Source organism: Leuciscus leuciscus (assembly GCF_965113295.1).
Source record: "Leuciscus leuciscus genome assembly, chromosome: 1".
NCBI lineage: Eukaryota > Metazoa > Chordata > Actinopteri > Cypriniformes > Leuciscidae > Leuciscus > Leuciscus leuciscus.
This window is the reverse complement of record NC_138725.1, coordinates 48,546,604-48,573,401: the sequence shown is the minus strand read 5'-3', so window position 1 is coordinate 48,573,401 and position 26,798 is coordinate 48,546,604. Positions and strand designations below refer to the sequence as shown.

The window sequence follows — 26,798 nt, the reverse complement described above, 5'->3', positions numbered from 1 at the left end:
TCGCGTGATGACGTAAATTATGCAATGGCGTAAAATAATCAAATAATCACGAAACGAATCGTCTGGAAAAAAATCCATACAATGAAACTTCTCATCGCTACAGTCAGTTATAAATATTTTAAAGGTTTCGTGCAGTATTTTTAGCGCCGTCTAGTGCCCGACGAAGATAAGGGAGGGTCGCTTGAAACCAAATACTTTATAAAAACGTAACCAAACAACCAACCGTTGGCTTTAACAAATGATGGCATCATTACAAATCGGCCAATCAGAAGAAGGCATGAAACAAACCACGAGCTGAGAGTTTTTACACAACAGAAGGGAGAATCCTATTGTCACGAGTGTAACGTGCCAGAACATATTTTTTCAGTTATTTTATTTGCAAGAATCTGAAACATATTTTTAGCTCAATATTGTTTCTCACAGGAAATAGATATTTGGGAGAAAGCAACTTTGAGCATTAACGTTACCCGAAGGTAAGTTGCTAGCTAGCGTGATGACTCTTGATAGTGGTAACGTTAACGTTGATAGTTTCATCAGTTCGGCTCAGTATGAGATGTGTTAGCTGCTAGTTATCTAAAACGTTCGTCATCATACTCTCAATAATATCGTTGTTGTAATATACAACGATTTAATCCAGCTTACATGTCAACATCTTCTTCATCCGGTGTCGAAGTAACGTTAACTGTTAGCTTCTATCAGCGCATGAATCCACCGACAGTTAATAAAACTTTGAGTGGCTGGTTTGCGGTTAGCCAGTTAGCAGATACGACTGCTGTCTTTACATGTTGAGAGGAAGTTGATGTATTATACGTCTATTAATAATCTTAACTCTAGCTTAACATGTTGATAATTTTATTGGAAACAGAACTGCATATCACTTTATTGCACCGTCTGGGGAATATTTTTTTTTTGTCGTTAGCTTAGCTTGGGTTGTAAATCCTTAAGACGTCTTCAGGTAACGTAGTCTAGTCACACGGTCCTTAATTACTGACATATTGCTGCTGTTAAAAATGGTAGAGCAACAGTGAATTGTACGCCTGAGGGGAAATATCTCTAGTTTAGTAGTTTTTCAAAATCTTCACAAGTCACGCCCTTCCTCTTCTGTTTTTCCTCGCTATTACAATAAACTGACTCGTACAAGAGGAAACTATTTCAGTGGGAAAACAGCTTTGTCTAGTCTCTTCTCTGTTCATGGTTTATGTACATAGATTGTGCTCATGTCTTATTGCTATTGTTATCATTTATTATTTTTGCATTGCATTTTCAGCTTGATACATTTGTAACATGTTGATGGTTATTATTTTGCCAGTAAACCTGACTGAACAGCAATGAGTGAGCCTGAGCCAGCAACATTTGTATCTGTTGAACAAGAGAGGGACTACTGGAAGGAGCAGGCTGCCAAATACCAGCAGAGGTAACTTACATCAGTGTTGTTTTTTTATTCAAACTGAAATTTGATCTACAACGGACGTAAAGTAACTTTAGGAAAAGCAAGGCAGTTTTGCACTGCACATGTTTGCTGCTAAACACATCGAATAGAAACAAGTATAAGATTTTGCTTTACAACCCACACTCATTTTATTGAATGACTGTGTGTTCAGGGCTGAGGAGACGCTGGAGGAGCTGCAGGAGTTTCAGCAGATGAGTCGAGACTATGAGGTGGAGTTGGAGACAGAGCTGAAGCAGTCTGATGCCCGTAACCGCGAGCTTCTTACAGCCAACAACAGACTACGCATGGAATTAGAGAACTACAAGGTACCGTGGAGCATCATAGACGCATGGTTAATACATTGCTCTTTTAGAAGATTTATGGTAAACGACAATCTCTTTAAATATCTGCATTGAGTGATTTAAAAGATTATGGGTCCATGGTACATGGAAAATATTCCCAAGTCACACCTGGCTTAACAGTTTGCAAACCTGATATAGCTGTTATTGTTGGCAAAAGGTGGCTCAGTGAAATATTATTATATGGAACATTTTTACTTATTCTTGTTTTTGTAATGAATCAAATTGATCTATTACCCCAAACATGTATGTAAACAACAGTAAAAAGCTGTAAACTGAATTGCTTTCTTCTTTCCCTTTTGGAGGGGCTGTGTCACTGATGTCTCATAAAGCACGTTAATTGTGTTTTATCTGTAATATTTGAATACAAATTTTATAAGCACTTTCTTTCATAAGCATATAACCACAGATAAAAGCCATTTTAATCTTCTGTGACAGAGCGTGTACATCCAGTGCGTTTCCCCAGTATTTAGTGAATAAACAATCGCACATTCACAGACAAACAACAGAGATCCGATTCAGGATGAGGAAAGCAGCTGATGCTTATTTCTGCATCAGTGTCTGGAGGGCATGGAGGCTCACTCATGATTTTACTTGCTGCTTATTGCAGAAACATGGTTGTAAAAGCATATTGTTTATTGGGTTTCAGTCAAATTACATCACATGCCAGTTAATTCCTCTGAAGTAATTGCCTATATCAATATTTGCTGATGCCCAAATGTTGATAATTTAAGGACAATCACATTAGAATGATTTCTGAAGGATCATGTGACACTATAGCTATGTTTCCATCCAAAGTTGAGAATTTAACTTATGCGCAAGATTGGAATATTGCATGAAACATTTGCGAATAAAGCATCCATCCAGTGAGTCAAATAAAACAAAATCTTCATTCCTGATAAACTGGCGATAAATATATCTAACAAAAATCGAAGTTGATACAGTAGAAGAAGCCACTGTATATAATATAAGTCTATAATATATTCTATATCTCAGTGTAATAATATAACGCAATAAACACGATCATGTTATCTTGCTTTCTGATGCTGTTTGGGAACGTAGTTGACGTTTCTGGCAGGTAAATTATTGTGAACCACTTTGACGACAGACTTTGTTCAGGCATTTCAGAATGACCAAAACAGCATTTCAGATACTATGCAACAAGATCGGTCCGCTGGTTGGTCCATTTATGCCTTCCCATCGTGCAGTCTCGTGACTTTTTAATGCGCATCGAGGAATTTATTCGGTAAATGTCCATCCTAGTTTATGCACATGTTTTCTTATAAGTTAAAAAAATGAATCCGTCTCTGTTGAGCGCATAATTTTTTAATGTGCATTTTTAGAATTTATGCGCATCTTGATGCTTCCATCCAGCATTTTGTTTTGTAATGCTATATCCCAAAATCAGTCCTTCCTGAAAAATGCGGAGTTTTTTTGTGATTGTTGCAGGCAAAAATCCTTGATTATGCGGCACGTTTTCTTAAAAAATGCGATGGAATATGCGGGAAATTTATGCAATTTTATGCGATGAAATTGCGGGAACTTGCAAAAACTGCGGTTTGATGAAAAAGAGAAAAAAAAGTGATTCCCTAACAACCTGTTCTCACTAAGCTACTACCTTAATGTAAAGAGTAATTTCTACTTCCTATGATAAGCAAGCATATACATCACAGAAAGTGCTGGGAATATTTAAGTTCTCATCTTGTTTTATTTCAGACCTTAAAGGTCCCATGACATGCTACTTTTTGTAGGCTTTAATATAGGCCTTAGTGGTCCCTAGTACTGTATCTGAAATCTCTTTCCGAAAATTCAGCCTCGGTGCAGAATTATAGCCACTACAAGCCAGTCCCAGAATGAGCTTCCTTCAGACAGGCTGTTTCGGTGTCTGTAGCTTTAAATACTAATGAGGAGGAGAAAGGCGGTGGAGGGTGGGTGTGGCCTTGACCATCTTGCGCAACGGTAACGTGGCGTGCATGTTTACGTTGGATATAGCAATGGCACAAAGACACGCAGTCTTTCAAGCATTTCAGTTTGACCCAGAATCTGATCCAGATGGAGAAGCAACGGATGAAGAAGTTGCAACTCAGCGGCTCCAGCAGGAGGTTTCCGAATGGTTAGTTTAAAATATTATGTCTGGATACGGTACTTTATTCGGATGGTTTACAGTTATTATCATGTAGCTAACGCTAACCTACTGTTGCCTTTTCATGAGAGATCTGTAACGTCTGTATTTATCTTATTACAATTACATCAAGCTCTGCGATCTTGAAATGCGGATATCGCGCGTGCCATATAACCAACAGGAAAACGGTTATCCAAATAACAAAGACGTGTACAACACTCGCGTTACAGTGTGTGTATTCACACACATAAACTGCATAGCTGCATAGCTAATGTTACAGCCACATTCTACGTGTAAAATCTAGGTAACCATAAACAGTAAAGCAACACACTTATATATCATTAGTTGACTTGTCCGAGGTGTGTAGCTGAGCCAAAGAGAGTGATCCAGACTTTAGTTTCAGACGTTCAGCAAGCCCAGCTCTGTATTGACCCTTCGGTGTTCATTTGTACATCCAATTATTGAGCAATTGTTATGCTTCGCTCGCTCAAAAGCCATGATATCTCTCGTTGACAAACTAAAATCGCGCGCGCGCGTTCCTACTTCCTAGCGCATTTTCTCATGGGCGGAAAATATTCTCTGGGTGGGCAAAGCAGAGACAGGGGAGGTAACATTTCCTCCTTATGACGTCATAAGGAGGAGATTCAAGATCAGCGCGTATGAGCCTCCATTTTCTCAAAGGCAGAGAAAGATAGCAAAAGCTCGATTTACACCGATTGAAATTTTTAGAAACTTGGGGACCATATACAGGCTAGGGGAACTCATATTAATGTTAAAAAACCTCAGAAAGTGAACATTTCATGTCATGGGACCTTTAATAAACACATGGCTCTAACTTACAAAACATTGAGTCAAACAAGTTCTGTAGCTTTACAAAAGCTCTACAACTGTAAAAATGAATAATTGAAATATAAAAATATAAAATGTGTGCTTCCTGTTTTACAGAGGTAGCTACACAACAGACATCTTCTGTTAAAATAAGTGCTTCCAATGCACAAAGTGCAATCTCTTACTGTAATGTAAATTTACACACTACTAATATACAACTGTATTAAACGTCACTTCATAACGTTCCCATGGCAACAGGGGGAAATGGCTGCTCTTGTGTGACGTAAACGCAACATTTTTCAACTTTCTGCTAAGATATATGTGACTTTTTTGCAACGAAAATGCGGGGATTATGAAATCATGCAAGCCCCGCATATTTTGCGCGAGGAAATCTGCAATATATGCGGCGAAAGTGCGGCGTTTTTGAAAAAATGTGCGGACTTTGGCTGATTATGCATTGAATTATGCGATCGCATAATCACGTTTTTCTGGAGGGACTGCAAAATGAGCATACAAATAGGTAGATGGAAACATAGCTATTGAAGACTGGAGAAATGATAGTGAAAATTCAACTATGACATCACTGGAATAAATTCCATTTTAAAATATATTCAAATAGTTACATTGTTTTAAATTGTAATATTTCACAATATTATTGTTTTTTCCTGCATTTTTGGTCAAATAAATGTAGCTTTGCTGAGCATGAGAGACTTCAAAAAGTCTTTTGTTAAAACTGCAGTTAATTTTTCTTTCTCTTTAAATGTTTTATCTCCTCTTGTGTGGTCTTGTTTACTAACAGGAGAAGTATGAAACGCAACATTCGGAGGCAGTCAGGCAGATCTCGTCTCTAGAAGGAGACCTGGCAGAAACCACAGCCATCAAGGACCAACTGCACAAGTATATCCGGGAGTTAGAGCAGGCTAATGATGACCTTGAAAGAGCTAAGAGGTGTGTCCGGTGCTTTTGCCAGTAAAAAAGAAAAATAATAATCGGTTATACATTCAAGATTTTCATGATTTTAACTATTTATTCCTAAAATCCTGCTCTTACAGGGCTACTATAATGTCACTTGAGGACTTTGAGCAGAGAATGAATCATGTTATAGAGAGAAATGCCTTCCTTGAGAGTGAGCTTGACGAAAAAGAGAATCTTCTAGAATCAGTACAGAGATTAAAAGACGAAGCCAGAGGTAAACTCAATGGAAACCTGTTTGTATATACACCATTCACTCTTAACTGATGAACTTCTGTTAACTGATGAACTTCTTTTATAGTCAGTAGTATAATCACCTGATTTGTCAGTCTCAGATGTTTTAACAGATTTAGTGTTTGTGAGCTTGTTGTTTGCTATCTTTCTCCTCGGGCAGATTTAAGACAGGAGCTGGCTGTTCAGGAGAAACAGGAGCGCAAGTCATCGATCAGCCTCTCTAAAGATGCAGAGAAATCAGAGGCCACACCCGCAAGATCTGCCCTCCCATCTCTCCTCGCCACACCCTCCAGACCTCCAGGCTCAGGGAGTGCATTCAACACACCCTCAGCTTCCTACAGCAGAAGTGAGCTCAAACACAGCACTGCCACTCATTTCGAACCTTTAAGAGTTAAAATGTTAACGTTAAAATTGTTCTTGTCATGTCCAGTTGAAGGTCTGACTGGAACTCCGCTTACCACATCTGCACGGATATCTGCCCTCAACATTGTTGGAGAGTTGTTGAGGAAAGTAGGGGTGAGTCCAGCTGTAACTGTGTGTTATTTGGTGATATAATGTTCATACTCTTTCAGGTGAGATGGGTCTGTAGTTTTGATAAGAATGTTTTGTTCCTGTTTCAGAACCTCGAATCAAAGCTGGCGTCATGTAGAGAGTTACACATCCTTGAGAAAACACCCAGCCGTGCAGCAATTGGCCAGAGTACACCAAGCATTTCACGGGAAACCTCTGAAATCCCATCCAACACAAATGGCCTGTATGATGAGTCTCATAGTCTCACTATTAATTTCAGAACATCTCAATAATCAACCAGAATTATGTAGATTGTACCATATCTGGCTTGTTGCAATCATTTTTCTTATTTCTGTGTTATGTGTTGCAGGATGGTGAAACGGTTGGACTTTGGTACAGGATCCAAGATAATGCTCTGAATAAAGTGCATAAGCTTGTCTTTCGTTCCCACGTCATTTGGAAAACCAGTATTCCCAATACATTACTATGGAAAAGCTTTATTTTCAGGAGCTAAAGCATATCTTATGCCTCAAGTCTTCCACTATCTGAGAAGGGTTCTGCTTGTACACTCATATCAACCCTGCTATTGTGTCTATAATAACTGTTCACCAGCTCTCTGGCCCGTGGGCTGAAACTTTTACCTGTTGTTTTGCTATTGTGTTGGAGATTTGCATTGTGTTTTGCAGATGTACTAACTCTTTATTTCACACTTGTTTGTTTGTTTTTTTATTTTTGTTTGTGTTGTTTTTATGTATCTAATGATTATAGCAGTTTTGAAATAATCTGCACTGTAATCTTGATTTGCTCTCTTTGGGACCAGAAATTGGGAGAAGTGACTGAAAGTGAGTCCATAGATTCACCTCTGCAACCCCATTATATTTGGCACTAAACTACTGATCAATGTCCAGTGAAACATCTACTGCACGTACTTATTGTTGGTCGCTGGACTGGAGAAATGTTGACTGCTGGTTTATTTTTTTTTAATGCAGAAATATCTGGTTTTATTTTTTTTTTCAACTAGCATTTTGATGAAATATGAGTTTGTTACTAATGGAATGTCATGTCTTTAGTGTTTAGAGATGCAAATGATGTTACAAGGAGGTGGGTGAGATGTTGTGAGCTGAAGCTGCTGTGAGCTATTGTTGCCTCATAAGGGCTGATGTAAGTAACCAACGTTAGTGTTTATGCATGATGAAAACCTTTTTCTTTCTAGTAATAGCTATTGAACTCGTTTAAAATGTTAGTGCCATCTTTGAATTCAAAGAATTCTTTTTCTCTACAGTACTGGAGAGTAATTGCTTATCATATCATGCACTGAACGTGAATTTAATGTGCCTTAATTTTGTGGCCATAATAAGCTTTGCCTCAAAGTTAACTTGTGTATTGGGGAACTTACTAGCCCGAAAGGGACTTGCAGCTTCTCTCGCTATTCTTCCCAATGTATTAATTCTCTGATATTTCAGGGATTCGGGGATGAAGAGAAATTGAATTCTGAGAGGAGTTTAATCCCTTAGTTTTCACATTTTTCTAATTTTTGAGTTGTAGATTTATTTGAGTAACAAGCAATATGAATACTTCAGTGAAGGGTACAGATATTTTTATGTTAAAAATAGAAATGTAAGGAAGAACTGATACATTATACATATCCACTTTGCCTAGAGGTACTAATGAACAATTATAGAAATAGAGAATGATGGTTGATGGGAAGATTTAGCACACTTGATTGCATCATCTCAGGGCCTCGTGTAAGCAATAACCTCAGTAAAGGTATCATTACTGTCCAAATTCTGTATTTGTCTCTATATGCACAAGGCATGCACAGTTGCCACTTGTATATTTGTCAACTTGACTTTTCTTTGCTATTAATGAACCTAAACATCTGCAATATCCATGCATTCCTCAGCAAGGGCAATGCTTGTCTGTAAAATCATTTTGTTGGTTAATCCATAACCTACAAAATAAATGTCTAGTTAACAGGACTGATTATTTGACTCTTTCTTTTCAGAAATATTATTGTTACAGAACGGACAGAACTCTTGGTTATGGTATTACCAAGATACCCCCAATTAGTTGTCAGCAGCAGCACTGCAAAAGTTCGCATGTTGCACAGCTTTCAATCTTTTATTTAATTTTTTCTACTACAAAGAGAGCCAAGTCTATTAAGAGCCCATCTTGCCAGCAGTGAATTACCCCTTTAATGCTTAATGCTTAAAACATAAAAAACTTGACCATGGTACAGTGTGGGATCACTTTTTGGATCACTTTGTGGCATTTGGATATATACTATGGTACCTAAGTGTTAATGAAACATGGTATCGCTATCGTACATGTCCAAAAACCATGGAGGTAGGATACCATGAATTTTGTTAGTGATAGAAATCTGGTTGCTTGTAAAATCCTGGTTTCACACACCCCATTACTGTTAGTCAGTTTGAATGAGTAAAGAACATAAGTACAAATATAATTTTTAGGAGATAGTCAAGATTAAATTAGTTTAAATTATCATTTAAAAATTACACACAAAAAAAAGATAGTGAGAGGCTTTGGGAATGATTTCTTCAGTTGTCATCCTGGGTGCCGTTGATTGGCTCCATTTGAGGTTCCTCAGGTTGACCCTCAGAAGTTTCCATCATGCTCCTGCGTGCTTTTCTGAAGCTCCCGCCTCCACTACGCCTTAATGGACTGCTGAAAGATGAATCACTGCCACGCCTGAGGAACATACGAGGAGATAAGAAACCACACATCTCCAAACATACCTCAAATGTGCAACCCTATGTCTCTGAATGTGCATTACTGCAGAACACAAAACGGAGGATGTCAAAGAATGTGATTTTGACTTCACATACATTACAGAAAGGGGTCACTGCAGAACAACCTGAGTTTGCTCCTGAGTGAAGACACTTCTCTGCTCAGGGCATTATTGGTCTCGATGGCCTCATTCAGCTCTTTCTGAAGTTTACGGCGAGCAGCGGTGGCACGCTGAGACTCCTCGTCGCTCTCCTCCACCTGTATCTTCAGCTGCCTTGCTCGCAGATTTGCTTTCTCAGCCTACAATATGGATGACGTCAGTCAGAGTTTTCAGTGTCATGAAGAAGACAGGACCTCAAATGCTTTACATGAATCCTTCATACCTGGTCCTTACACTGCTCCATCTGTTTTCGTTCATCCTCTATCTGATTCATCAGTTCCTTTAGTTTCTTGTCCTTCTGCCGCATGGCCTTGGCAATGGCCTGTCTCTCCCTGGTGAAAGAAACTAGTTGAAAATCCATCTGTCTTTACAGCCAAATCTATATTAACACTGATGATCTCACCTGCTCTCATGGTCCAGTTGATCCTCCATTTGTTGTAACTTGGTGTCAAGGACAGCTACAGAGGCCCGTTGTTTGGACTTGACCTGTCCCTCCATCTCCAGCAGATTGGCCCTCAGCTCTTTGTTCTGCCTCTCCATTTGCTGCCAGCCACTCTCGTTCCTCTGAGCATTGGAGCGTTCAATTTGCAGCTCATTGGTCAGTTGATCCACCTAGTTATAGATAAAATGATCTGTGGTCTGGTATCACCTTGAAAGAACACATTCACTACAGCATCGAAGTGGATGAATTGCGCAATAACACCCAATTACCTCCTGCACACTTCTCCGCAGTCTCTCACTGAGTGTCTCCATATTTGCCTGTTCCTCATCAAGCTCCTCTTCCAACTGTTGGATCTTGGCTTCCAGGCGACGTCTCTCATCAGACATGCCGGATCTACCAGTGGACAATCATTGCACATGGTGTTATTCCAGTTTAAGCATAATTTTTCCATTTTGCAAATTCCAATTCCCAACGTACTTTCCAAACGAGCCGCTTGCTATCTCCCCTGCTATCTCATCTCTCTCTCGTTCAGCTTGTTTGCGAGCTTTCTCTGCTGTAGCCAGTTCCTACAAAGGCATTGACATTACAGTTGTATGGCAAGATATTTAAACTCATTTCCATCAACCACTTGATATCATGTATACCTCTTGTAAATGTAAGATTTCTGCCTCCATGGCTCTGGCCTTTCTCTCATATTCTCTTGCATCAGAAAGAACCTCCTTGTGGGACGCTCGCGCATCTTCCAGCTCCCTCTGGGAATCTTTTATCTGTGTCTGTCATGGGGAAGACAACTAACATAGATGAATGTTGACAAAGGCTTGGGAAACTAAAATAATTTGAAGGTTTGACCTTCTGACCTGAGTCTTGCGGAGTTGTTTAATGGCCTCGTCCCTCGCCCTGTTGATTGCGTCAACTTGGTCTTCAAGGTCCTGCAAATCCCCCTCAAGTTTCTTCTTGGCAGCTGCCAGTGAAGTTCTCATCTTCTGCTCATCTTCTAGCTCAGTCTCAAGCTCACGTACCTGCGTGCCAAGTGGGTAAATATAAGAGAATAATTGCTATTGCTGATTGGGGGAGGGGGATGAGTCTACAACAAGGACCATGCAGTTCAGATTCAGGAAAATCTACAAAGCACCGAGCAACAAAAATCAAAACAAAGAAATCCATCTTCACCTGCTTGAGCAGTTGTTTCCTCTTTTCTTCATTTTGCTGCTCCCTGCCCTGCAGGTCTCTTTGAAATTGGACTTTGAAGGCCTGCATATTGACTTCCAGATGGAGTTTAGCATCCTCTGCAGTCTGTAATTCATCCTCAAGTTCCTCCATCTGAATTGTCATCTCTTCCACTTGAGCCTCCAATCCACGTTTGGCCTTCTCCAGCTCATGGACCTTTCATTGTATTTTTATATGCAACCTTTAGTAATCTAATTTCAGACAACAGCATCTCTAAGTTGACTAAGAACTACTGTCCAACTTTCATGTTACTATAAATCACAACTCACATTTCTGCCCACGTCATCCTTTGAACTGATCAGATCTTCCATCTCAGCCCGAAGTGCCTTATTAAGTTTCTCTAATTCTCTTAAGGAACTCTGGGATTCTTCCAGTGCTCGATTCAGGACCAAACATTTGGTCTCCTTCTCCCGTGCCTCTGCCTCTGCACAATCACGCTCTTGAGCATACTTGCTGGAGATGGATTTCTCGTCAGAAAGCATCTTAATCAGGAAAAAAAATAATTAAGTTGCAGAAATTCTACTGTGGAATTTAGAACAAATTAGTTGAAACACAGAAGTGAAACCTGGTCAAATTTCCGTTGTTTCTTCTCTAGATTTGAAACCAGCTGTCTCTGGTTGTCCAGGTCCACAAGCACATCCTCCAACTCTTGCTGAAGATGATTCTTGTTCTTCTCCAACTTGTCATAGGCTGCAGTTTTCTCTTCTAACTCTCCATTTGTGGCCTCCAGATCCCTCTGTATTCGTCTCTTGCTTTCTTCAAGCATTTGGAAATTGCTGGAGTACTCATCCAACTTCTTCTTTGCATCTGACAACTATAGTAGAAACAAACTTATTTAAACTCCTTCATTTGTACATTTTTATTTTGGCACAACTGATTGCAGAGATGCTTTATGAAATTATCTTGGTGTTCTTTGCAATTATGCATGACTGACCTGCGTGTTAAGGCTGGAGACCTGTCTCTCCACGTTCCTTCTGGCTTCTGCCTCTTCCTCCATTTGTTCCAGCAGACTGTTTCGTTCATCCTCCATTTGACGTAGCCGAGTGGAAAAATTTAGTTTTTGACGGGTCTCCTCACCAAGTAACTCCTAAATAGGCAGACAGACTAAACATTAAGTGTCAAGTGCTTCTCAAAATAGGTATTACAACTTGATGGCTGTCATAATTCTTTAGATCTGGGGCTTTTTTAAACCCCAATTATGATGACCCCCTTCCCAAAATATGAAGGCAGCTATATATTTTCATGTAAAGAACCATTTAAGTGAAAAATTTAAATGTTATAAATATGTGTAAAATATGTTTGTTTTTTGTATCTTATCTGACAATAAAATAGAAATAAAAATTTGATTATAAAAACCTGTGTATCCTTGAGCTGTGAGTTGAAGCTGGCAACATCCTTACTCAGCTTGATGTTCTTGCTCTCTGCCTCATTGAGGATGCTATTCACATTGTTATACTCCATCTGAGAGATTTTACAAAAGACATCCATCAGGAAGTTCTGTACAGAAACCTTGCAATGTTTTTATAGTAATATCTATAAGTGTTTATTCAGAGAATACGTCTGAATGTAAAACGCACAGTCAGTTTAGACACTGCATCTCCAAGCTCTTCCCTCTTCCTCTCGCTGTCATTGAAGCGAGTCTGAAGGTCAGCAAGCTGGGTCTCCACCTTCTTCTTCTTCTGTTCCACATCCTGCTTTGCATTGCCAAGGGAGCGAAGGTCTCCATTCAGATCTACAACCTCCTTATCTAGTGCCTGTTTCGCCTTCTCCAGACTGGCCTTCGCCTGTGTTTCAGGTTCAGTTTCGGAAATAGAAATGTATTAACCTTTAATCATTTTGCAGACCCTTTTATCCAAAGGATTTACAAAGGAAGAGACCAATATGAGATAGAAAACTGTATTAACAATGTTAAAAGTGCCAAAACAGTTATTGCCTGTGCACTGCAATTTTCTTTTGTTATATGTCAACGTTAAGCAGTTTTCTTACCCGTTTGGATTGCTCTAGCTGTTGGCTAAGTTCATTAACAGCCTGAGCATGTTTTTGTTTCATTTCTTGCACTTGAGCCTCATGGCTTCGGCCTTCATCTTCTATCAACTTTTTCAGCATTGCCACCTCCTGCTCTCTTTTAGCCCTGTCCAAGAAAGATACTAAGATCTAGTCTATCATATCTTGATTTGTAAATGGTAAAAAGGTAATAAATGACTATTTGAAAATCACCGTAGCTCTTGTTGCGCTGCTGTGGTGTCTAGTGTGTCCTCCAGTTCAGTCCTCAAGGCCGACAGCTCTTCTTCCAGCTCCTTTCTGGCCTTTTCTGACTTCCTACAAGCCTCCTGTTCAGCATCAAGTTCATCTTGAAGCTCTGAGACAATTCCTTCCATTTCCCGTATCTTTTTCAGAGCATTGCTCTTCTGAGCTGATTCTTTTTCCACGCTGGTCAATATACAGATGGTCTGGTTACAATTTAAAATGAGCAGTAATGCAATGTCTTTAAACAGTCATTTATGATGTAACAATATACCATGCTTGAAGATCCTGAATTTCCCCTTCACTTCTGGCTTGTTGTGTCTTGAACTCTGCTATCTGGGTCTGCAGGTCCTTTAGTTGTTCCTGTACATCATTATACTCAGTCTCCAGTTTACGTTTGGCTTTCTCTACGTCCTGTCGACTCTTCTCTTCCTTCTTCATTCGAACTGTACAGACACACAGAATACTGCTTGACAGTGTTTACTACATTATTTGATTTGACAGATTCAAAGTGACCATGAAAAACCTTCAAGATCTGAAATCATAGATTCGTGTTTAGCCTTCAGCTTAGCCAAATTGTTGGATTTTTCTTCCTCCTCAGCAAGGTTGGAGCAAAAGTCAGCTAACCGATCCTCCAACTGTTGCTTCTCCTAAATACACAGAAGCAGCAGCCATTACTCAGATCTGATATTCGTTTTCCACAACAAAAAAACCAAGTATAATGATCCAAATAAAACTATCATCTGGTCAAACCTTCTGCAACTTGCTGTTTTGATCCTCCACAATGAGGAGATTTTCCTCAAGTTTCTTAATCTTCCCATCCGCAGCGCCACTTTCCAGTTGAAGCTTCTGTCTGGCATCTTCTTCTTTAGACAATTGGTTCTCTAAATCCTACACATAGCAATAGATGAGAACAGGTTTCTTATTTTCTTAACCAAATCTTATGAGAGAGAAAATATAGAAATAAAAAAAAAATACTATTTTCAATAAGATAACAATCTTATGTTTGTGACAAATTACAGTCTCATTATTGTTATTCCACTTGTTAATAAGTCTGTGATAATTGATCACTGCTCAACCTTGAGTTGCTGTTGCAAATTCGCCTTCTCTTGCTGAACGACTTGGCTTCGCTCCTCCTCCTCTTCAAGTCGAGCCTCCATCTCATGCAGCACGTCCTCCAGCTCTTGCTTCTTGGCCTCCAGCCGTATTCTCACCTCCTCAGATTCTGCATACAGCTCCGCCTCCTCCTGGAGCTTGGTCTGTAGCTGGTTCCTCTCCTCCACCACCTATTAAAGATAAAATACACATACACATACACACTCCAGTCATTTGTGTGTACTGATAGTGAATCAGGATGAATGAATGTTGCATTGTAGTTGAGTTTGGATCACATATGCTTCCGCTCTTGTACCTGGCTGTGTTTCTGTGTGATCTCCTTTAGTTCAGTTTCAGACTTCTGGGCAATTTCTTTGGCTCTCTGAAGCTCCTCCTCCTTTTGATTCATCTCCTCGTCTTGACGAGTCACCTGAAGCAGGGGTTTGACCTAAACGAAAGTGTAAATTAATCACAAAATTACCACAATGGTATTTAAATTTACATGGATATGTGGTGTTGTGTTCTGCACGCACTTTAGTGAAAAGTCTCCACCACTGCCAGTTCCTAAGTGTCAGATAAACAGCGCAGTTCCTCTGAATCACTTTCATGGCTGTTAGCTGCTTTTGTTTCCTGCTGAATGCCCTGTAAAATTTGGATTTTTAGAAACTTCAAACTTGCACTATTTGTAACATCTTTAGCCACAACGTAACTATAATTGAAGTAAATACAGTGCATGAAGATTCAAAGGTAGATGGTGTGCAATTATTTAGCAAGAACTCACTTTCTGCTAAGAAAGCCACGGGCCTGGGCCTGAAAGGCAATTATGATAATGGTCAGTTTCAGGTCACGTTCTTCCTCCAGCTGTGCCAACACTCCTGTACGGAAAAATATCTTGCTCAGACCAATCCGGTACAGGTTGGGGTCCAAGTCTAGATGTTTGATCTGATGATTAAAAAGTAGGAAGAAGTTGTCATCAAGGTACGATAGGTTATAAAAATGTCAGTACAGTATAAGAAGATATTTTCTCAACTCACCATAAGGGTACTGGCTTGTTTTCCATCCATGAACCCTTTAGGAATAGAACCTGCAGCTAGGACCTCATAGCTAGAAAATGATCAATAATTTGAATCGGTATTCTGCTTCATTAGAAACATCCAAATGTACTAACTCTATATTTGAAATGATCAAGCATGTGTTTCAGAAATTACTCACCGCTGGCGGAACTCATGAAAGACGATGCGATTGGGGAAGCCCTGGCGACAGATGCGGATCCCTTCCAGTACACCATTACAGCGCAGCTGCTCGAGAACCAGGTTGGCATCTATCTTGCCAGCCTTAAGACAAAAACAGTGAAAAACAGATTCTATTTTACCATTACTTTTACTTTTAATTTTTACTTACTATACTTTTGAACTTTTAACCGGATTAAATATATTACTAGTTTAAAGCATACTCTCGGCATAAAGAGGATAATCCATGTTTGAATCCCATATTACACACAAATCATTCGAAAGCTGCTCTTGTCTACATTATTTAGTTGTACCAGTAAATACAGATTTGAATACCAATATTATGATATTTGCTGTGGCATACCCTTTTATCGTGGTTGGGAATGATGCAGCGTACAAAGTTTGGTTGAGTGTTATGTAGAGTCGTCATGAGCTTGCCAAGAGACTCTTTATACAGCTGTCCTACGGTGCGGAACATGCCTTTCTTGGACTTGGAAGCAGTAGGACCTGCGCTATCAGACTTAGCTATTTTAGCCATGGTTTCCAAACCCACCACACGGTCCACTATATGGGAACAAAGGGATTTCTTTCAAAATGCATTTTTGACCATTTAAAATCATGTGAGAAAATGTAAAGCTTCCTTTAAAGAGCATACATTATTCTCTTTCTGCTTAAACAGACAAACAGATGTGAATCATGTTAGTAGGCCTATTTTTCCCAACAAAGACTCACCCTCCTTCCAGACATCCTGCACAAAAGCACTGGAAGAGTTACTCAGTAGGGCTGTAACATTGTCATTGAGTGGGTCCATGTTTTTCGTCAACCAAGATGTGCCATTATAATCCACCTAATTCAAATTAAACATTACTATTAGATTAGTCATAACTATATATATATATTTTCCCATAATGGTCTCATGTTAAGCACTTCTGCTGCTTTACAATTGCTCTGTTCAGATAAATAGATATATGTTGAAAACAGTTGAGCTGTTTCACTTTTGATGTATTTAATTGATTAATAAAAGCATTAATTTTTGTTAAAAAAAATACCTTGCCAGCATAGTGTTGCACAGTAAAGAAAGTCTTCTCCTTTAGATTTTTGGGTTTGGAGAATTTGCAGTGGCTTGAGTGGGTATTTGTGAGTTTTTCGACAAAAGAAACATCGGTTGCCTTCGGAAACCAGCACTCCTCGTCTAGCAGAGCTAGGATACCTGGAGGATTGTTCTATAAGAAATGACACAACTGAGTAACTTTTACAGATGATCAAAGATTATTAGCTTACACTTAAAATCTATGAATGGTGCTGTTAATAAACTGACTGGTCTCTCAATGAGCTCAATGCAGGGCTGGAGGTCCAGGCCAAAGTCAATAAAACTCCACTCAATGCCTTCCTTCTTGTACTCCTCCTGCTCCAGGACGAACATTGTGTGATTGAAGAGCTGTTGCAGTTTCTCATTGGTGTAGTTGATGCACAGCTGCTCAAATGAGTTATCCTGGGAGAAATGGGGGGTGGGGGGAATGAAAGCCTCAAGTTTTGAAAGTTCATGTTTGAATTTTATAAGACTTTTACCATGTCAGACTCACCTCAAAAATCTCAAACCCAGCTATGTCTAAGATTCCCAGAAAAGAGGCTCCCTGGCGCTTTGTCTTATCTAGAGCCTTGTTGACACGTGCCAAGATCCAGCGAAACAGACGATCATACATGGCCTTGGCCAAGGCTTCAACTGCAAAGTCAGCCTGATAAATGGACATATTATTATATTATATAAATTCACATATATATTACAAAAATGTGTCCATCTTCTTTTGTATTTCCATTTCACAAATAATTGTCTTTTTGTTCACACTTTAGATTAGGGTCCAATTCTCACAATTAATTAACAATTAACTGTCTTTTGCCTCAAACTACTGCTTATTAATAGTTAGTAAGGTAGTTGTTAAGTTTAGGTATTGGGTAGGATTAAGGGATGAAGAATATGGTCATGCAGAATAAGGCATTAATATGTGCTTTATAAGTACTGATAAACAGGCAATATCCTAGTAATATGCATGCTAATAAGCAACTAGTTAATAATGAGAATTGGACCATAAACTAAAGTGTTACTATATTTTTGATTACTAGTGTAATATTACATTATTATAGTATAATTACAATACCCAAACAGAAGTAAAATATCTATTCACATGATCCTATAACAGTAATGTATTATAACTATGGTAATACTGGCAGTGTTGCTTAAGATAAATATTACTTTGTTCAGAAAATGTACTCGCAATTGCTGTCCTGTGTCAAAACATGAGTGGAATTGTGTTTTAGACCAGACGTGGAATGCCGATTGAGTGTGACCTGGACGCACAAGTGGTGAGTGAGATACTAATAATAATATGATCGTGCCAGAATAATAGGGTGACCGCTTTATTATGTCTGGTCTCTCTGTGACATCTCAGTGAGCTTTTATTACATTTTACACATGCACAGTAAAATGATTCAAGCTTTTTCTGACGTATCAGCGTGGACAAGAATCTTTAGGAAAATGTTAGTGTGGGCGGATTGTTTTGACACGCCATTTTCAAATGTATCCGGGGTAATGTAGACATAGCCACAGTGTGGTAATGCACCTGTTCTTTGGTCTGTGCCTTCTGTACCAACTCTCGCCCTACTTTAATGCGAGGAGTGAGGATGGCTTTGGTGAAGTCAGTCACATTAATCCCCTGCAGATGGCACACTTTCTGTGCAGCTGGTGGATACATTTAACATAACATATAAGCATTTTGTTTCAACCTGGTAAAGGATCAGAGCACCATTACAGATTAATCCTGTGATTGTTTACCTGTGTTGTCTGGCATGCTGGCCTGCTCCTGGTTTTTCTCTGCTTTGAACTCAATGTTCCCTAGCTGCAGCACAGTAGAACATACTTTCAACATGCCTAAAAGAAACGCAACACTTCATGTAAAACAGCACAAAAAGATTGGAGATAATGTTATAATCGGCAAAATTTTGTTAAATACCCATTCTTTCCTCCTCACTGAAGCCCAGGACCTCCATGGCCTCCAGAGTCTCAATCAACATCTCATCATCTTGCTGGTTTTGTACCTGCAAGTGCCCAGCCACCAGGAAACGGTAGTTACCAAAGTCTTCTAGCAAGAGCTCGTCTGTGGAAGAGAATGATCACTAGTTGTACAGTATGTCTGAAATGATGCAGACAACACTCCAACTGTCACAAACTCATTTTCAGCTTTTTGCCCGAAATCTGTATTCTTGAATGTAATCACACAAGATTTAAAAGGCAGTTGTTAAAAATACACAGTAAGTAGAAATTCTTGGTCCTCACCTCGCATTTTTTCCACGGCTCCAGCCACCATGTAGTAGAAGATGTGGAAGGATCTTTCGATTTTGGCCTGTCGGATAGACCGAGACTTTTCCAGGAGGTCTGGATTCATTAAGACATTAAGGTGAAAATGAATGTGCTTAAATTTATGGTGTAAAATCTGCATATTTTTTTTAAATGTTTGTTCTAATTGATTTTGATATCAAACTCTTCATTAAGTTAAAGATTAATTGGAAGGGCTTATTAGGATACAGGTTTCAATGTTTGCTCCAACGATGTAGCCAGTGTTGTCAAAGTTGATTTTAATAAATTTACCCTGAGAAGTTAAAAACAAAAGTTTTTTTATACTAATGTTGATTATAATGATAATCAAGAAACATTCAATACCAAAACAATTAACTATTAACTCACAAATCTTGAGGAATTATCATTTTTGATGGTCTTTGCATTTCCAAATGCCTCCAGAATGGGATTGGCCTGCAGAAGCTGTTTCTCTAGCTCCCCCTGGACAAACAAAATGTCATTCATTGCCATTCAGTGGTATCAAACTACTAAGCATAACATATACCAAAAAGCTATTCTAATGTACTTTACATATTATGTAGTACAATTGTAATTGAAATTATTCAACCCCCATTGCAAATCAGGTTTATTGACAAAATGTACAGACTTTCAGCTTTTTTCAATGAACAAATCAAACAAAAATAATTAAAATAGCTCAACACAACAAATGTTTCAAGTGGTTTCCCCAAATTCACCTAAAAAATTCAACTTTTAATGACTTCTGCAGTCTCAAAATTATTCAACCCCTTCATGGCGAACATCTTTAGTACTAACCAGAACACCCTTTTGCTGTTATGACCTGCTGCAAACGAGAAGTATAACCAGACACCAGCTTCTGGCAGCGTTTCTGAGGAATCTTAGCCCATTCCTCGTGAAGACCGCCGCCTTCAAATCCCACCAGTGATTTTCTATGGGATTCAAGTCAGGTGACTGTGATGGCCACTGTAGAATATTCCAGGACTCCTTCTGCAACCAAGCCTTGGTGGAATTTGAGGTATGCTTGGAATAATTTTCCTGTTGGAAGGTCCAAAGACTCCCAAGCTTCAGCTTCCTCATTGACGGCATGACGTTTTCTCCTAGGATTTCCTGATACTTCAATGAATCCATCTTGCCTTCCACACGCTGCAGGTTTCCAGTGCCAGAGGATGCAAAGCAGCCCCAGAGCATCACCGAGCCCCACCTGGCTGAACTGTAGACAGTGTTCTTTTCAGCATATGCTTCATTCTTCTTCATCCAGACTGATCCATAGGGCTGAAAAGTTTTGTTTCATCGCTCCACAGAACAGAATCCCAAAACATCTGTGGCTTATTTATATGATTTTGAGCAAATTGGATCCAACTTTTCTTGTGCTTTTCTTGTGGTGTACATCTTCGTCTTGTAGTACTGATATGGTTTAATACGCGCCTTCCTGTACAAGCTGAAACCTGTTGTCTGTTGCCACCAAGTCTTGCTGCAGGTCTTTTGCAGTCACTCGAGGGTTTTTTCTGAACCTGCCTTCTGAGAAATCTGGTTGCAGCCGTTGATAGCTTTCTTTTTCTGCTCTGTCCAGGTAGCGTAATCACGTTTCCTTTAACTTTGAACTTGCAAACTATGCTTCCAACTGAACAAGAACATTTAGTGCCTTCGTTATATTTTTGTATCCTGTTCCTTGTTTGTGAAGGGTGATGATATCTTCTCTTAACTTTTTGGACCATTGTTTTCTACTTGCCATATTTCTAACATGCAGTCAAACGTGACACTCAAAAAACAGTTCAGGTATTTCATGTGTTTAGCTCAAGCACACCTGGTGCAACTAATGAAGCCCTTGATTGCATCAGGTGTGCTTGAGACAACACCTGTTTTTCAAATGTGTGCTGTTTTGAGGGACTCTATTCAGGGGGTTGAATAATTTTGAGACTGCAGAAGTCATTAAAAGTCACATTTTCAGTTGAATTTGGGGAAACCCCTTGAATTATTTGTTGTGTTCTATTTCAATTACATTTGTTTGATTTGTTCATTGCAAACAGCTGAAATTCTGTCAATAAACCTGATTTGCAATGGGGAATAATTTCGTTTACAACTGTATGCATTCTGTGCTATATATGAAAGTAAAATACCATTTCAGGTATTGGTTATGTTTAATGCTTATTGATTGGGCAAAGACACCAACATCCAAAATGTATATGACAAGAAGCTCAGATACTCACATATGCTAACTGGGATCCTTTTTGTTGCTAAATGGAAGCAAATAATAAACAAGTTAAGATGGAAAAGTGCAGAGTATGACTCCAGTTTGAAGGTTCTAGGAATTATTGTAGGAATTGTCTCGACAGCAATTAAATTAATTATTGTGTCTTTGATGTCCAGTGATTGCAAAAGAGTTGTGTTTTGTTTGATAAATGCACACCCACTAAAAATCACAAAGTACATGCCAAAGCACATCTATTATGGACAAAACTGTAAATGAAACCACCACCCATATATATACTGTATAGTAGCATTAATGTACTGCACCATGAAACACTAAACACCCTGTTTAGTGTATCGAAGAGTTTTTATCCAATCACGAAGATGTGACTATTATTCTAATACTGTTATCAAATTCTCAACATTAATGAAGATAAGCAAAAATACTGTCATCATAACAGATAATGTATGAAGTATTAAATGTCAATGGGTTAAATGATAACAAAGTTTGAACTCACAGAGCCGGTGTCTCTCTTCCCTTTGTGTGATGATGCCACAATAGCGAGGTACTGGATAACTTTTTTGGTATTTTCCGTTTTGCCTGCACCTGACTCGCCACTATTAAATATACATAAAGAATGCTGTCATGCTTCACATAATCATTAGCATAATAATTTGCATATCAGACTGGTTTGCAAATATAATGATATTGTGCATATAACTCTATTATTTTATGGCCCATGTGATATTTGAGCAGTCAAACTCAAGCTTGCAAATTCTTGCAAATCTATCTGCTGATCACATTTTTACTGAATGGTGCCTCACATACACAATGGATGGGCTGCCAGTGAAAATGAGTGGATGAGCCTAAATGCTTTACCACTAAAGAACTCGTCTTATTAGGCCTCTAAATATCACAGTAATGGATACAAATTTTAGCTCTCTATGGAGCAAATAACATGTTGGATATTTAGTACTCACGTGCAGAGAATAGACTGGTCCTCACGCTCTGTGGAGAAAAAAACCCCCAGAAACATTTGAACTCAGTACAAGGACAGGGCAAGAAATGCATGAATTGTCACAGTTAAGAACCTGAACGAGATTAACAAGGGGCCAGGCTGTCTAAACACAAACTCCACAATTGTTCACTGAAGGTCCCCACCTCTAAAATCTTACATATTCTAAATTGAGTACAGGGTGAGATTAACTTCAGCTCTTCTTTCCAAAAATAGCTGTTAAAAAATTCAATGAGAAAGGGAAAGGCCCCATGTATGGCAATTTTGATGGCTGTAATCCGCAGCCTGTGAGACGCAGAGCCCGACACACGCTCTCCAATACACAGCTGCCTGAGCTGGACTGAATGACTATAAAACATGAATCATCTTCATTCTTCATTGCTGTGTGCAAATACACAACATAGAAAGCATTACGTTTGGCAAGAAAAACATGATTTTTGTATCTTGGATGAGAGACCAAAATGATTGTTGCTAGTATTAAGCCTGTTCATTTTCCTAACTGTTTGTATTCAGTGAGTTCAGACTGGTGGTCACCTTGCAGCATGTTTCTATAGGCATTATCAGCAACGGAATAGATGTGGGGAGGAACCTCATGACGCTTCTTCCCCTTGTACATCTCAATGATCTTCTCAGAGTAGATGGGCAACATCTTATAGGGGTTCACCACCACACAGAAGAGGCCTGAGTACGTCTGAAGAGTTAACAATAGAAATATCAAATATGTGACCCTGGATCACAAAACCAGTCTTATGTTGCACGGGTATATTTGTGGCAATATCCAACAAAACATTGTATGGGTCAAAATTATAGATTTTTCTTTTATGCCAAAAATCATTAGGATATTAAGTAAATATCATGTTCCATGAAGATATTTTGTAAATTTCCCACCTTAAATATATAAAACATTTATTTTTGTGAATGGATGCAGCACAATCGCCAATAGAAATGGACAACTTTAAAGGAGATTTTCTCAATATTTTGATTTTTCTGCACCCTCAGATTCCAGATTTTCAAATAGTTGTATCTCGGCCAAATATTGTCCTATCCTAACAAACCATACATCAATGGAAAGATTACGTATTCAGCTTTCAGGTGATGTATAAATCTCAATTTTAAAGAAATTAACCATAAGACTGCTTTTGTGGTCCAGGGTCACATATATGTTCAAGATATATGCCAGGAAGCTGCAATATTTTATACATTTTATATAAACTGGTACAAATGTGTTTCATACTATCAGGGGTTTCAATCTTTTTGAAAGGGACCCCCACATATGAAATTATAAAGGCACCTACTGCATATATGGTCATGTATAAAGACTCATATGCTCCCGTTTGGGGTCAGTATGATTTGTTAAAGAAATTCATTATTTTATTTGATCAAAAGTTAAGTAAAGATAAAGAAATGCTACAAAAGATTTCTATTTAATTAAATGCTGTTCATTTCAACTTTCTATTTATCAAAGAATCCTGAAAAAATATATATCACGGTTTCCACAAAATATGGAGCAACTCTACTGTTTTCAACATTCATAATAATAAGAAATGTTTACTGAGCACCAAATCTGTTTATTAGAATGATTTCTGAAGGATCATGTGACACTGAAGACAGGTAACCATTTATTAAAATATATCAAATCTGGATATTTTGTATTAAAATATTTACTTATTGCACTGTTAAATGTATTAACATAAAGAGAAACATTAAATTAGATTTGTCTAAAGCTCTTCACTGATGTTTTCTGCAAACGCCCTCACTTGTACCCTATTTTGAAAACACTTATGACAAAGATACGATCAAGAATAAAAACTTGTGCGGTTTCTACCAACTGAATAAGGTGAAGTTTGAATGCACTTACATAAATGAGACCTGAGAAATACCTCTCCCTGAGGTTGTGCAGCACTGAGGCCTCATTCAAGCAGGTCAGTGCAGCCATGTCTTCAACCTTGTTGAACTTTGGTGGATTCATTTTCTGGATGTCATCTTTTTTGACGGTCACCTTCCGTCCATTGTCGAGCTCAACCACCACCTCATTCTCAGTCTCTTCTTTGATGCTGGCTGACTGAAAACCTTCCTTTTCTGAAGGTATCCACACCATCTTTTTGGTCGACCAATCGGCCTGGGCGACCCCAGTGTTTTTGAATTCATTGTCAAGGAACAGGAACTTGCTGCTGTCTTCGTTGTCTGGTTGCATGGTCACTTTGAAGTATTTCTGTAAGTTATTCTGTGAAGTAATAAGAACAGTGTTTTATCTGTCTGTATTGGCTCCTTTGACACTGTGATGGATGTGCAAACATAGCCTCATTTTATAGGCAAACCACACAGCCATATCTTTGCCACTCACGGTCCACTTGTTCTATACAGCTATAAAGGTGATAATAAATGCCCCATGATCATCCCTTATATGGAGTGTGTCCAGTAAAAGCTTCCTCACACACCATTGACATACTAGTGTCAATTTATATTAGCCGTTTTGTATTTAGGTATCTGATCAGCATGACAAATTTTCAGGTCATTTTACAGTCAGTACGTCAAAGACATTTATAATCTTCTTAGAACATATTTATACTCTTAAATCTAATAAAATTATGGATGTTCTACTGATCTCTGCAATTTTCAATAACCCAAACTTTATAAACATTACAAAACTCTTTTTCTCTTTTCTAATTTCTACTGTTCCAATCTGCCAACTTAAAATATGGCAAATGTAAAATTGTACTGATCAATAAAAAAAGATGCCTTTCTTTTTTGAAGATAAAGTAAAAGATGAATAAAACTAAATACACAGTATGTAATATATATTCACACATATAAAATAAATTGATACTTACATGCTATGGTAACCTCTTCTTGGTTTTGCAGTGTCGGAGTATGCATAGAACAGTATCCAAAAAATGAGTTCCTTGGATGAACTTTATTAATTTTGGAGTCTTAATTTATGGACAGCCTTAGCTTTGGTGGGTGGAGCAAGTCATTTGGACCATCCTACAGCTGAATTTATCTGAATAAACTATATGAGCTATTGGCCTATGCAAATCATGAGGCTTTTCCTCTGAAAGGCATATTCTTTAAAGGTCATTAAACACTAAATGACTATCTGCCTCTGTCAAAGTGCCTTCACTGAAGTCATTATTAAACATTTCTGTTTAACCTGGTGAGTATACCTGGTAATTGTAGCGCTTATCCAATGGACAAAGTCAGCCATAAAACTCATCAAGGTCATGTTTATAATTGGTATATTATGGTTCAATTTCATAACTCAAACAGTTTCTTTGACCCATAGTTGTCTAGAATGGCAAGCCGTTTTAACATTTAAACCCGAACACTTACCAGTATATATTTTTAAAGGGATAGTTCACTTTGAAATTAAATTTTGGTATGTTTTAGCTTACCTCAAGGGCATCCAAGATGTACAACATTTCGTTCCAATGAACTGCCGTTGTAACATACCATCTTAAACTTCAAAAGACAGAACAAAATCATTGTAAAGAGGTAGGGTACCCTTCGTTGAGTTTTGTCAGTGATTATATTTAAGTACCAACCAAGTCACATCAAAGGTGTCCACCCTCCAAGCAAAAACACACCACATTTACATATCAGTTCAATCGTTTGTATGACAGAAAACCTGAGTTTCCAACGCAGCTTGTCACAAGTCCAGCGTTCTCAAAGTCAATGATGGCCCGATGAGTTCAGTCAATTAATATCCACAAGAAGTTCCACAGGTTTAGGCAGTTCGAAGACGACAAACCCAGTTAATAAACCAAGGCGACTTCTATTGTATATATCTATACCCGCCCGCGCTCTCAGATCACTTGAACGTGGCTGTGTACAAGAGGTAAAAACGATATAAATACTGTTCGTTTTCTCACACAAACCGCTCGTTTCGTGTCTTAGGCCATCAATGTGTACTTACGATGGGGAATTGTTTAATTTGGACGACGGGGAATTGTTTTAATTTGGACTCTGTGCATGCTCTTTGAGGTGGTGACCATCGACCTGCATTATATGACTGACAGACAAGAACGGTTTGACCTAAAAATATCAAAATTTAAACTACTGCGGAAAAAAAGACACCTACATCTTGGATGGCCTTGAGGTAAGCTAAAACATTCCAAAATTTTATTTCAAAGTGAACTATCCCTTTAAGGTGCGTTCATTCAAAATTACCATAAATACGAGATTCCGACTAGTAAAAATTTTTAAAAACTTGTAAACTCTGAATTTTCTGAGAGCTCTGACTTGTATCATGTGATCGCTGTACCATTTGACCTCTGTATATTCATTTTATAGTTGATAGTGTTGCCATAAACACATAATTCCGAGAATGTGGACAGCTTCATCAAGTCCAAGTAGGACGTCACAGTATTACGACATGCGGTGAAGGCAGCATAGTAGGTTCAGGATATCCTTTGTCTAGAAATTACTTGTAACAAATTTAGGCCTACTATTTTTTTTATCTAGTCAAGTATAATCAAATAGACTATATAGTCACTATTGGAATAAGGATCAAATAACTATTTAGCCTATCTAGTATCAGCCGCTGTTTAAATAGGACAGAACACATTTGAGTTAACCTTACCCAGCAGGTTGATTAAATTAGTTCATTTTTTACAAAGAATACTATTT

General features: G+C 38.5%; 2 protein-coding genes across 3 annotated transcripts; one reads left to right on the top strand and one right to left on the bottom strand.

The window, feature by feature from the left end:
- Positions 1-262: 262 nt before the first annotated feature.
- Positions 263-8,433, top strand: nde1 (nudE neurodevelopment protein 1). Its single transcript, XM_082162692.1, has 9 exons — positions 263-473; positions 1,310-1,414; positions 1,602-1,755; positions 5,538-5,686; positions 5,791-5,927; positions 6,105-6,290; positions 6,375-6,460; positions 6,565-6,698; positions 6,825-8,433. Exons 2-9 carry the CDS (start codon positions 1,329-1,331, stop codon positions 6,871-6,873), a joined length of 981 nt encoding a protein of 326 aa, XP_082018818.1. The 5' UTR covers positions 263-473; positions 1,310-1,328; the 3' UTR covers positions 6,874-8,433.
- Positions 7,965-25,142, bottom strand: myh11b (myosin, heavy chain 11b, smooth muscle). Of its 2 annotated transcripts, none has more exons than XM_082162689.1 (42): positions 25,004-25,141; positions 24,031-24,396; positions 22,707-22,863; positions 22,138-22,165; positions 21,675-21,774; positions 21,177-21,203; positions 19,339-19,431; positions 19,180-19,243; positions 18,931-19,029; positions 18,608-18,751; positions 18,430-18,525; positions 18,218-18,336; positions 17,183-17,335; positions 16,918-17,091; positions 16,649-16,822; positions 16,332-16,446; positions 15,964-16,163; positions 15,583-15,704; positions 15,405-15,474; positions 15,152-15,312; positions 14,904-15,012; positions 14,687-14,818; positions 14,355-14,561; positions 14,029-14,166; positions 13,802-13,925; positions 13,550-13,721; positions 13,249-13,461; positions 13,018-13,162; positions 12,609-12,815; positions 12,388-12,492; positions 11,966-12,118; positions 11,597-11,845; positions 11,301-11,513; positions 10,975-11,187; positions 10,662-10,823; positions 10,449-10,577; positions 10,282-10,370; positions 10,074-10,197; positions 9,766-9,974; positions 9,586-9,694; positions 9,330-9,502; positions 7,965-9,163 (listed from the first exon to the last, which is right to left on the bottom strand). In XM_082162689.1, exons 2-42 carry the CDS (start codon positions 24,364-24,366, stop codon positions 9,013-9,015), a joined length of 5,958 nt encoding a protein of 1,985 aa, XP_082018815.1. In that variant the 5' UTR covers positions 24,367-24,396; positions 25,004-25,141; the 3' UTR covers positions 7,965-9,012. The 2 variants fall into 2 exon arrangements, with proteins under 2 accessions (XP_082018815.1, XP_082018816.1); XM_082162690.1 differs by having other exon boundaries at positions 9,025-9,163; positions 9,301-9,502; positions 25,004-25,142.
- Between the last annotated feature and the right edge of the window lie 1,656 nt (positions 25,143-26,798).

Coding starts and splice junctions, on each gene's coding strand:
- nde1 (XM_082162692.1), top strand. CDS start 1,329: ATGAGTGAGCCTGAGCCAGCAACATTTGTATCTGTTGAACAAGAGAGG. Junction 5,687..5,790: donor GACCTTGAAAGAGCTAAGAG/GTGTGTCCGGTG, acceptor CTGCTCTTACAG/GGCTACTATAATGTCACTTG. Junction 6,461..6,564: donor AGTTGTTGAGGAAAGTAGGG/GTGAGTCCAGCT, acceptor TTCCTGTTTCAG/AACCTCGAATCAAAGCTGGC.
- myh11b (XM_082162689.1), bottom strand. CDS start 24,366: ATGCAACCAGACAACGAAGACAGCAGCAAGTTCCTGTTCCTTGACAAT. Junction 18,752..18,930: donor AGCCGTGGAAAAAATGCGAG/GTGAGGACCAAG, acceptor TCTCTTCCACAG/ACGAGCTCTTGCTAGAAGAC. Junction 12,119..12,387: donor CACAGCTCAAGGATACACAG/GTTTTTATAATC, acceptor CTGCCTATTTAG/GAGTTACTTGGTGAGGAGAC.